General features: G+C 41.4%; 1 protein-coding gene across 1 annotated transcript in view; it reads right to left on the reverse strand.

Moving 5' to 3' along the window:
* The window catches only part of TFAP2D (transcription factor AP-2 delta), a 96,508-nt gene that overhangs the window by 10,585 nt on the left and 73,174 nt on the right, over positions 1-12,749 (reverse strand). The window contains exon 9 of the mRNA XM_085854889.1: positions 86-227. Coding sequence (XP_085711015.1) covers positions 86-227 — 142 coding nt within the window. The remainder of the gene's footprint in view (positions 1-85; positions 228-12,749) is intronic.

Here is a 12,749-nt window from a genome sequence, read left to right on the forward strand (position 1 = left end):
TGTACTATATAAAGTGCACATGAAATATATATATTTTTAAAATAATTAAAATCGATTGTTCTTTCTTGCAGGTTTTAAACCTTACTTTGTAGTGAGAAGCATCTTGTGTTGACCTTGAAGGTCTTTGTTCTCGACATGCTGCTTTGCCAGGAACTCGCCCACTGCCTTGGCAGGAAACTCCGTTTCACATGTGTAGCCAAAGTCTCGTGCAAGATGTAGAGCCTCTCCTGTGTGGTCACGTGAAGTTATATTATTGATTTACACCTTGGTTATGAAACAATGCAGCTGCTGGCATATAGCGATTTAGCACTCATGACAATGTTAAGAAGTGCTCAAATTTTATAATAATTTTACTTTCTGAAAATTCTCGAGTTTCTGAAGCATTCTTTCTATTGTCTCAACATTATTTTTAATGCCATATTCACCAAACAGGCCTTTACAAACCAACAAAATATTTTTTGAGTGTCTTATAGCATGTACATTATCTGTGCGCATTTCCCTTTCGTGACAAGTTATAAAACATTGCCGAAGGTTTAGTTATGAGAATATTTGGTTGTTGCTTTCTGTGCGATTATCCTGATGTATCCCCAAATGGAATATGGAATGTAAGGTCAACGAATCAGGGAAAGTTAGATGTAATAAAGAGAGAGATGGAGAGGATGAGAACAGAAATTTTGGGGGTATGTGAACTGAAATGGACTGGTTTGGAGCGGTTTCAATCTGATGATTCAAAGTGTTCTTTTCTGGTCACGAAACTTGTAAAATAAATGGAGTGGCAGGGATTTGCAATCATAACATGGCAGGGTCAGTACTGGAATACAACCCAGTGAATGATAGGTTAATATCAGTGAGGTTGACAGGACATCCAGTGAACATCACCATCATTCAGATAATATACTTCAACTTCTACAGAAGATGAAGAAAATGTGGAAGAGTTTTATTAAAAGCTACAGGAAGTGTTAGAACAGGTTCCTAAAGCAGATGTTTTATTTATTATGGTAGACTGGAATGCAAAAATTGGAGAAGCAGGAGCACCAGGGATTGCAGGAGAGCATTGACTTTGTATCCAAAAGCAGTCAAGTGATCAAATGCTGGAATCCTGTTTGGAGAATGAACTTGTAATTGCAAACACATGGTTCAAACAATTCAAGCGTAGACTGGACACATCGTCTTCACCTGATGGGCAACATAGAAATCTGATTGATGGCATTCTAATCAACACAAGATGGAGAAGTTCTGTGCAATCAGCCAGTACTCTGCCAGGTGCAGGCTGTGGGACAGATCATGAATGTGTGGCAAAACGAGTCAAAATGAGGTGAAAAAAAATAATAAATACCTTCAAAACGTATCTAAATTAGAATGACTCTCGTAGAGCGCATCGTCTCGCCTCAGACGCTGATTCTGGATAAAAAAAATCATCGTTAACTGAACACGCTACTGTTATGGTCCATAAACCCATATGATCTCCGTACGCTATTGTCACATACATTGCCATGAGCCATAGCTTTATTGATTATTTATTGATTATTAGAACATTTAAGGACCATTTTTGTGCACATTAAGGCCAAATTGCATCACTGAATATGATATGAAAAACATTTGAAACTATATTCCCCATGGCGAGTCGATCAGATCTATGGAGTTTCGCATCAATCTGTTAAGTGGTTCTGGAGAGGAAGATATGCTTAGATTTCTTTTCTTAATCCAATATGCCACGAGACCACGTGACCGATGACATCATAAATTAAATTCTTTACTCATCAGTTCGTAAATCAGATGTATGAAGTTGCAGATTTTTTGGATAAGGATTTCGATTCAACCAATTATGGCTGGAATACTTCACCGATGAAATCATCATTATCACCCTGTATACCCCATGGGAAGTTGATGACATATGTATGCCAAGTTTCTATTTTTTTCATTAAGTAGTTTCGGAGAAAAAGCTGTCCAAATTTTTTTTCCTCTCATCCAATATGGCTGCCAACCATGTGACCTATGATGTTCTCCATGAGAAAGTTCCTCCTATGTTTAAAGTTTTGCATCGATCGGACAAACAGTTGCAGAGAAAAACATTTTTAAAGCTAAAATATATCGACGCAGACACACACACACACACACACACACACACACACACACACACACACACACACACACACACACACACACACACACACACACACACACACACACGCACGCACGCACGCACGCACGCACGCACGCACGCACGCACACGCACGCACACACACACACACACACATTGCATCCCCTTTGGGGGGATGCCTCCTCTTTGGGGTGAAACTAACAATATGTAATAAAGGTTAAAAACCATTTTGCAGAGCTGGACTTCGCTCACAGAATGCCAGATTAATTGTGGCTGGAGTTTGAAGATTTAGCGTGGAAGAAAAGATGTCTGAGACATTCGGATTCCGAGTTGATTCGTTTTATTGTAACCGCCACAGTCAGACCCCCTCGTCCTTCTTCCGGCTCACCCAGTTCCGGAAATCCCCCGATAAACCAGAGCTCAAGCATAATTACATATTATATAATCAAAGGCAAAATCATGCTGCTACAAAGACATTGTAAAAGAAGAAGCCAAACCAAAATCCCAAAAGCAAGCAAAAAGAAGAAGAGAGATGAAAAAGAAAGGTACATCAAGAGAAGGCATTAAGTGGATAAATGCTGACTTCCCATGACAAACAATTAAAGACAAAGTGAAATATTTCAGAAGCATGCAAAGAGATAGAAAGTGACAACAGAGCAGGAAAAAGGAGGTATTTTTAAAAAGTCTAGGTCTATGATTGGGGTTCTGAAGAGTAGAACAGGAAAAGATCAGACAGAAGAAAAACAGGTGAAAGAAAGATGGAAGGACTATATCGAATCTCTACAAACGAGATAGCAAAATGATGGCAACCTTCAAAGAAAGAGAATACGAGCAAAAACTATTGTGATAGAATGTGAGGTATGTGGAGAACCCTGAACGAGCTGGTATATGGAATATCACCAGGTGCCGACAAAATTCCAATATAGTTCTTCATATCAAGGGAGTTGAGGAGGAAGAAATCAAAATTTTAACAGCTATCTGTAAACCTATCTGGAGCAGGATTGTACAGCCCAAAAGGTGAAGGCAGTCCGTCTACATAGCACATGTAGATGGACTGCTTTCTACATACCAGTCCATGTACACACCATAGCCAAGATCCAAGGGGATCCAAGAGAAGGTTCAAATAACCAAACCATTGCTTTGATTTCAAATGTTAGCAAGATATTACTGAAGATCATTCAACACAGAATAGAAGGCTTTATTGAGCAAGAAATGCCCGTTGAGCAAGCAGGTTTCAGAAGAGGAAGAGGTGCCCGAGATGAAATCTCAAATCTGAGGTGGATCATGGAGAAAGCAAAGGACTAGAGTGAAGTCGATGGTATGCCATTGCAAGTCCCCGTGCTTCCCACCTAAAGCAAAACTGAAAGATGGAAGAAAAAAACAAAACAACAATCATTTGGAAAAACTTGATTTTTGACCGCTGTGACCCTAAGTCCCCATCTCCTGGGGCATGAACCAGGGGTCAAATCCCAAAAAATCGTTACATATTTCATGCATCCCCAATGTTGATTACATATCCAAAGTGTCAATAAAAATGTGCTCGTAATTACGTTTTTTGGAATTTGACCTTTTTATCCCACTCCAGAGTCCCAGGTTGTGTGGCCAAAAACGAAACTGTTCTTGCACATTCTTGTCATGTAGTGATTATAACTACATTACTAAGTTTGGTGAATTTCTGCACAACTGTTTAGGAGATAGCGTGACGGACCGACAGATGGACAGAGAGAGACACACAGACGGAGCCAATTACAATATCCCCCATGTGTTTTTTTTAAGCAAAGGAATAGATATCAAAGGATTAAGTAGCTATGTTTTATAGATGAAAGGAAAGCTTTCAATTGTGTTGATAATGAACTGATAATGCTAAGAGAAATTAGGAACAACAATGTCAGAATTAACAAAGATCTGGAAAGATAAAGATCCATCCATCCATCAATCCATCCATCTATCCATTTGGACCATACTCTGTACAGAGCATTGGTTCTGCCTAAGCAGTCTCCTTGGCTATTGAGCACAATCCTGGACGGGTCACTACTCCAACACAGGATACCAGCAAGCTGGCACTCATTTTGCCGACCTCAGAAGAATGACAGGCAGAGTCAACCCCACCTGGATTTAATTCAACAGCCAAGGGGGATTTGAACTCAGGATCTGAGAATCCCAAACCCACCACCCTAACCATTAAGCCAACATCCCAAGCCCACCACCCTAACCATTAAGCCAACATCCCAAGCCCACCACACCAACCTAACTATTAAGCCAACATCCCAAGCCCACCACCCTAACCATTTAGCCAACATCCCAAGCCCACCACACCAACCTAACTATTAAGCCAACATCCCAAGCCCACCACCCTAACCATTTAGCCAACATCCCAAGCCCACCACCCTAACCATTTAGCCAACATCCCAAACCCACCACCCTAACCATTAAGCCAACATCCCAAGCCCACCACCCTAACCATTAAGCCAACATCCCAAGCCCACCACCCTAACCATGAAGCCAACATCCCAAGCCCACCACCCTAACCATGAAGCCAACATCCCAAGCCCACCACACCAACCTAACTATTAAGCCAACATCCCAAGCCCACCACCCTAACCATTTAGCCAACATCCCAAGCCCACCACACCAACCTAACTATTAAGCCAACATCCCAAGCCCACCACCCTAACCATTTAGCCAACATCCCAAGCCCACCACACAACCTAACTATTAAGCCAACATCCCAAGCCCACCACCCTAACCATTAAGCCAACATCCCAAGCCCACCACCCGAACCATTAAGCCAACATCAAGCCCAGCACCCTAACCATTAAGCCAATTCCAGGCATAAAGACACGGATGTAACAATGCAAACAAAGGGGAAGCTGGTGAATGATCTGGTATTTCCAGTTGCAATCTGTAGATGAGAGTGATGGACAGTGAAAAGGAAAGAAAGGAAGAAGACTGACAATTTTGAAATGTGTTGATGGTGGCTAATGTTTGAAGTTCCAAAGACTGCAAGAAAAACAAATAGATCAGTGATTGAAGAAATTGGACCACCACGTACATCAGAAACGTTGATGATAAAACAGAAAGTGTCACACTTTGAACACATCATGCAGAAAATGAAAGTCTGGAGAAGTCAGCCAGGATGGGTAGGGTTGAGGGGAAAAAAAGGAAGAGGCAGGCTGTGGATGTGCTGAATGGATGGGGTAAAGAAGTGCTACTCAAAGTGGTGTTACGCGGAACGGTGCCGGTACGTGAGTCATCGACTGCCGGTCCGTGGCGAGTTTCCAAGATCGACGGACAAAAACAAAAGCTAACAGCATGGAAGAGTCGAGTGTCAAGAGATTGTTAAGACATGTTTCACCAATTAGCAGCAGTCATCGCTGATGCAGGAGAAGACCTTAATATTACATATCTACGAAATGTCATCAGAGAACACTTGATGAATTTGTTGGAACCTTTTCAGCATTACTTTCCAGAAGAAGAAGATCCACTGAAAGGGAATGAATGGATCTGAAATCCGTTTATGCCATTGAGAGATGACTTCGGTGTCACTCTGGAGGATAAATTGTTGGAGCTGTCTGCTGACGAAGGATTGAAGAGGAGTTTCGAAACTACAACAGCACTTGCTTCTTTTTGGATAAAAGTGAAAGCAGAATATCCTGAGCTTACTGAAATTGCTCTGAAAACACTTCTCCTATTTCCTTCAACCTACCTCTGCGAGACTGGCTTCTCAACCATGAGCATCATTAAAACAAAGTACAGGAATAGTGTGGATATTCATTCTCCATTGTGCGTGGCACTGTCCTCAAATGAACCACGATTGGATAAGCTGACAAAGAAGAAGCAGGCTCACCTTTCACATTAGTAAAACTTAAGGATTTAACATGCCTATATCATCAATTTCATATTTTAACATTACGACATTTTCAAAGTTGGCTTCAATGTAATGTTACCCATTTCCTTTCGATCTTTCTTTTAATGTCTTTATTCATTGGAGTTTAAGATAACTAAAATATATAATTTTTTCAACCTACCTTATTCATTATAATGTTTCATTTTATTACTTATATACCGGTATACATATGTTTATAATAACTATGTTTGAAGGCTTTGCTAGTTTGATTTTTTAATATATTTTTTAATATAGTAAGACATGTATTACTCGTTTACAAAATATATATTAAAAAATGTGTCAACTTTTATTATATTCATTATATTTATATATTTTTCCGGTATAAATTCATATTACTACGGATGTTCAAACAATATTTTGTCGGATCATAAACAAATAATAATATGGTACCGGTCCCTGGCACACTGGGAAAAAAAACCTGCCGGTCCGCCACATCAGATAGTTTGAGAAGCACTGGGGTAAAGGATGCAACCAAACTGTCTCTGCCAGAGCTTTGGGACATTGTGCAGGAAAAGGATGTTTGGCGAAATCTAATCAAGATTGTCACCAGAAGTCGGACACGACTTGACAGAACTAGATAACTAGATCCCTCAATCTCCAGCAGAGGGCGAAGAGCACTGGGTGTTAGGACATCCATGCAGTCAATCCCATGAGGAGAACATTTCTCCAATAGGAATGCCCCAGGACAACATGATCATCTCACCACCTGTAACCTGTGTATTTTCACACCTTTCCACCTCCCACACCGGATTATGTGAGTTTTCTGATCACACCTCTTCATTTGGCAAACATTGTCATGATGACTTACACATCATCAAGTGATATTAATTATCTTTTCTTCGTATATGTTGTTGTTATTTCATGAATTTTTCATATGGAATCTGAAAACTTGTGATTTTTTAAATTAATATTTCCTTAAGACACATTGGACACAAAATCAGCTGTTTCCAATTTTTTGTTTTCAGAAACACTGAAAAAAATCCAAGATGGCTGCCATACAATACTAAAAATCAATAAATCATCATTTTTTTTCCATTTATTGACATAGAGACATGAATGAATAAACTATAGTTTATTCATGTCTGATTTTTGATAGCTATCATTTTTGTATGTTTTCAGATATAGGGGAACTCATTTAATCACTTATTGGAGAAAGTGCAAAGAAAAAAACATGGTCCCCAAATATATGGCAAATAAAAAGAAGAAAGATTATTGGTGCTGCATGGTACGATAAAACCCAGTATTTATCATATCGCTGATACTTGATGAAATATGAACATCACCATTATATTTCAGTCATAATTATTTAAGTTGTTACCTCGAGTTCCACAATTATGATGTGAAATCAATATGGTCGCCAAATATAACCAAAATGGCGACTTCAAAAATTATGCATGATTAACAAAATTGAGATTTCTAAGAATTGCCACTTTTCAATAATAGAACTGAGATACAATCACTGTTATGTTTGAGAAAGAAGGAACAATGGCAGCCATGTTCAAAGTAATAGTGTTACGAATCTGGAAGCCTTTTGCACACAAACAGACAGCAGTCCCCGTAGCTTAGTTATTTCGATAAGTATGTGTTTATAGTTAGAATCCCTCCTTCTGTCTAATGGGAATTTCGTGTGTGCGCTACGAGTTATTTTTTAGTTCGGTTTTTGTACAACAACAACAACAATGGCACCGTCCCTCACTCAACCCGGTCGCCATTGCCCACGTGTTTTTGGCTGAAGGCATGGGCGGAGCCTCCATCACCTCAGATCTGACTCTGCCCCAGAAAGGTGGGATTTGCCCTGCCTACCGTGGGCCTGTCCAATGAGGGACCGCCAGCGGACCGCGCGATGGAACCGTCCAATCAGGAGGTGAATGGCGAGGAAAGAAACCGGTCCCACCTCAAGAGAGTAGAGAGTGATCGTGGCGAATGCTTAGCATCTGTAGTCTTGGTGGCGATTGCAGTGTCTGCAGTCTTGGTGGCGATTGGCTTCATCTGCGGTCGTGGTGGCTTGGTCTCGTTCGTGGCCCATGGACTTCGGGTCGTGGGTTCGAGTCCCACCATGGTGGTTTGGAGTCAGTGTGACCGCACGAGGCGGGAAGTTACCCCGGCCCGGCTCTACCGAATAAAGACCCATGGGGTCCAGTTTCTTTTGGGTGTCTGTGTGTGTCCATGGGCCCCGTCTGTAAGTAGAATCGTTAAGTGCCTTGTTCATTGTACATGACATTTCTTTATTCATGATAACTCTGCTCTGTGTCTCCTTTCCCCGATTATTGCCTATTGTGAAATAAACCCCCATGTTAAATGTTCCAGTTCGTTGTTTGTGTTTTCTTTCATTGTCCCAGCATGGTGCGGGTTTGAGAAATAGTAAGACCGTTGGTGCCGTAAGTTGTCATTGGGACCGGCACGGCTCTGGTAACTCCGCTCGGTTACACCGGATCTGAGTCGTTACCTGCGACTGAGATCGGACAGAGTCGGCGGAGGGTGTGGTTTCCCCGGTAGCTCGACTGCGTGGTTATTTAGTTATATTGGAGATCGAGACAAATGACCCTATGCCACACGGTCGACCCTACGCCACGCGGTGACCTCGAAGTGTGCTCAGTGAGTATATATGCTCACATACTTCCTCCTTGAGTAGGAAGTAGCTTCTCTATGCCTTTATTACCTTTCAGCTGTTTGAACATATGCCACCCGAGTGCCATCGCTGTTGCAAAACATGGGTTAAAGAGTTGACAAAAATGCCTCACAGCCAGAGTACAGTCTCGGATGGATACACACCAACACTAAGCCCAACGAGGGCACTGATGACATAATCACCAGCTTTCCTGAAAGCCTTGAAACATGTTGGTTTCCCTTTCCATTGATGTGACCGGTGATATCAGCACCAGTGATAGAAGAGAATCCTAGCAATACCATTCTGGGCCGAGAGAATCGTACAAGGGCTTGAGTTTGATTTTTCACCATTGTTCGCCAGTGCCTATGATGATGACACTCTGTGGGTTCACATCTGACACTCTAAGCAGAGCTTGCACTAACACATCAGTGTCACACGAGGAAATGTGTACGGTCTTACCCAACTAGCTCACCACCACTGCATACAGTATCAGTAGTGTATCAGCTTCCTCTTGTGTACGAGCAATCTCTACCATGTTTAGTTGAGATGATGACACTTCTGTGGGTGTGTGTGATGATCGGCAATTTGCACATGCGAACAGCTATTTGTGCCAGATACAAGGCAAAATTGCCCTTTGTTTCTGTAATACTCAGAAATGTCTTGAAATCCTTTATGCTTGTGGTATCTCCTGAGCCCTGTTAGACATTTTACCCCCTGTTAGATGACCTGCCTGCTGTCCGTAATTGCAAGATTTGCTGTCAATGGAGTGAACAAAGAAGTCAGTTCTTTGCAGTTTCTCTTTTGGCTTTTGTGAACAATCAGCTCGTGTATGAGGGTCATGCCATCAATTATGATGCAAGTCGAACCTTGTGAAGATTCATGTTGGTCAAGTCTGTCTTCATCAATAGATGTTTGAGCCATGCCAGGCATGGTTGTCTCTGACACCATGCCCTCCAGTTTGTGGATGAGTGTAGATTTGCTGGTGCAGGGCAGTAGAGAACCATAAGGCCTCATGGGAGTAGCACTGAAATTAGCAAACTCCTTTCAAATGAGGTCTTCTAGATCCAGTTCATCTGGATGATTTTGCAATGAGGAGAAAGCGAACAAATAGGGAGTTTGTTGCTTTCAAACTGACAACTTCAGATGCCATCTTGAGACTGACAGTTTTGCATCCATCACTCCACATCAGATACTTCAGTTTTGGCATTTTCTCCCACATATATTTTTCTCCATTGATTCTTTCCTCAAAAAAAACGTATCGAGAGCCTTGTTACCACGTGATTCCATGCCCAATACATCATGATGTACCTTTATGGGCTTTATTTTATTTTGTGACAAAGTTGACAAACTTCAACTCAGAACCATTGTCGTTTTCTGATGCACTTAAGGGATTCATTCATGCCAGCACACCCTTTAGTTGTTTCACTGCTTGTTCATGTCTGGCGTTTTTAGAGGTGGAATGCTGATGTTGCTTCCTTGTTCCAGTTTTGGTAATATTCAGCATATGTTTAGTCTCTCCTGCAAGTCTTGCTATTTCTGGTGCACGAAAGCAGCACTTGAACAAAGCTTAAGGAGCTGTTGTCATAATAATATAATGGGTGTAAGCCTGGAACTTCTAACACACTTTTCTCCAAACATATTCTGTTCATACTTCCAAAATCTTCACATTATGTGTTCCATGTATTTACACAGGTGATAGCGGATTCAAAAAATCGAATATCATAATCATAATATAATCATATAATGGGCGTAAGCCTGGAACTTCTAACACACTTTTCTCTGAACATATTCTGTTCAAACTTCCAAAAACTTCACATTATGTGTTCCATATATTTACGCAGGTGATAGTGGATTTAAAAAAATCGAATATAGATAGAATTTTCAAAGAGAACTGATGACGTCACAATCAGCAGTGTTCGGCGGCAAACCGATGGCCGGGTCCCACATGACCTGCTTTCCTTAACCAAGTCCATGAGTTCAGGACGTTTGTTCAACTCAGCATTTACAACTTTTATCCTGCCATGTTGTTAATCTGTTGATAGAGGTAATATAGAAATGATGAATATGTCAAATCGTTCGTGTTGCTCATCCAGCACTATGTGTCAAGGCCAACAATCAAAAGCAACCGGTCTCAAACGCCACCATGGGCACCCAGACACACCACCAATATGAACTGAGCTGTTGAATGCGGCGCAAAACATCCAAAGAAACTACCGTAACCGAGTATTGTGATCCGTCTTGTTCCCCATACCCGTCGTAGACGGGTATCTGCTCGTACCAATCATGACACCATCTCCTTTGCATACTTTGTTGACGTGCTCTTGTGCTTGATCTGGCTGGATTGACTTGAATGCAACAGAATTTGTATCGACTGCAAACTCACCACTGTCTAACTCCTGCAATATGGATAGATGGCTCTGCTCTCATTGATACAAGTGTGCCACATGTTCTGGAATGTTTTGGGCATAGTCCACTTTTCTGAATAAATTTGTTAACCAATTTTCTCATAGCTGAAAACATGTAAAAAGATCGTTTATCCATGTCATTATGGCAATTACTGGTAAATATATGATGGTATATTGATTTTTGGTACTCTGTGGCAGCCATCTTGGATTTTGGTAGTATTCATGAGCGAAAAAAATTGGAAACAAGTGGTTTTGGCTCTTTAGTGATCTAAGAAAGTGAGAAATCACAAGATTCCAGATTCTATACAAAAAAATTCACTGGAGCAGTATTTGCTACATAATAACATACACGTGTAGCAGAGTTTGTTCAATCTTGGTATGAATATGCATAATGATGTAATGATGATCTGATTGGATTTTCAGGTCAGTAGGTCGAAAGTCAAAGGTCAGAGGTCATGTTAGGTAAAAATTATGTAACCGTGCTAACTTTTGAATCAGTGATAGAATTTTGACCAAACTTGGTATAAATATACAGCATGATGCAAAGATGAACTGATTACGCCTGGTGTTGACTTAATGGTTAGAGTGGTGGGTTTGGGATCCTCAAAGTCCTGAGTTTAAATCGTGCTTCGCCATTAAATGAATACCAGATGGGGTTGACTGAGCTTGTCATCCTTCTGAGGTTGGCAAAATGAGTACCAGCTTGCTAGGATGATTGAGCCATTTCAGTATCATGTGTTGGAGTGGCGACCTATCCAGGATTGTGTCCAATAGCCAAGGAGACAGCTCTGGCAGTACTGATGCTCTGTACAGAGTATGGTCCCAATGGATGGATAGATGGAACACACTATATTTCAGCCTGATATGACGGCACTTCTCACTTGATTTCTCTGATGTATGATTTCATAAATTACAAATGCCTTGTAATGAATTATTTATATATGTACAGGGTGTCCTGAAAATGAATGTACCAAAAAGAACGTTGAATAGTTTTATTGTTATTCAAGATACTGATATAAAGTTGATATGCATACATGGATTAGGGTTGTAAGTCCTGATTTATTCAATTTTTTTACGGTATTCTTTAGATATTCTCAAATTATTAATAAACATCTATATTGAACAAAAATATAAACGCACCAAGCGATTGTTACTATTTTACCTCGAACTCATTAATACTAAATCTTCACAACAATTTGGTTATAGAATCCATGACAATTGAGCATTAAATTTCAAAGAGTTCCTTGAGAATTCTGGCGACAGTCTTTGCGCTACAACAGCCGACACAACCGAGGTGTCACTGTCAGAGTTCACACAGTCAGTAGCGGGTGTTGGCCTCCCTCAAGCTTGGCCTCCCTCAAGCGGTTACGCACCGTCTGGGCTGAAATGCGCCTGTTATGCAGCCCGACGGTCTCATCGGCAGTCCTCGTGGCCGGTCGGAGTCGATCCCGGAGATGTTGCAGCCTCATGTGACGATCCTGACCGGCGGTGGTCACACGTGGTCGCCGGGCATGTGGGCGGTTCATGGTGCTTCCAGTCTCTCTGAGGCGCGTTCTCAGGCAGCTAATGGTGGAGTGGTGGACATTGAAGTGTGCTGCAACGGCCCGTACTGACGTCCCAGCATTCAGCATGCCAATGGCGCGCTCCCTCAAGATTTGTGACATCTGTGGCATGTTGACATTTGGCACCAGTCCACATTTTGGGGAGGCCTTTTATAGGGCAAGCTAT

This window comes from Eptatretus burgeri, chromosome 14 (assembly GCF_056783735.1).
Source record: "Eptatretus burgeri isolate ZD-2024b chromosome 14, Ebu_testis_v1, whole genome shotgun sequence".
In the NCBI taxonomy this organism is placed as follows: Eukaryota; Metazoa; Chordata; class Myxini; order Myxiniformes; family Myxinidae; genus Eptatretus; species Eptatretus burgeri.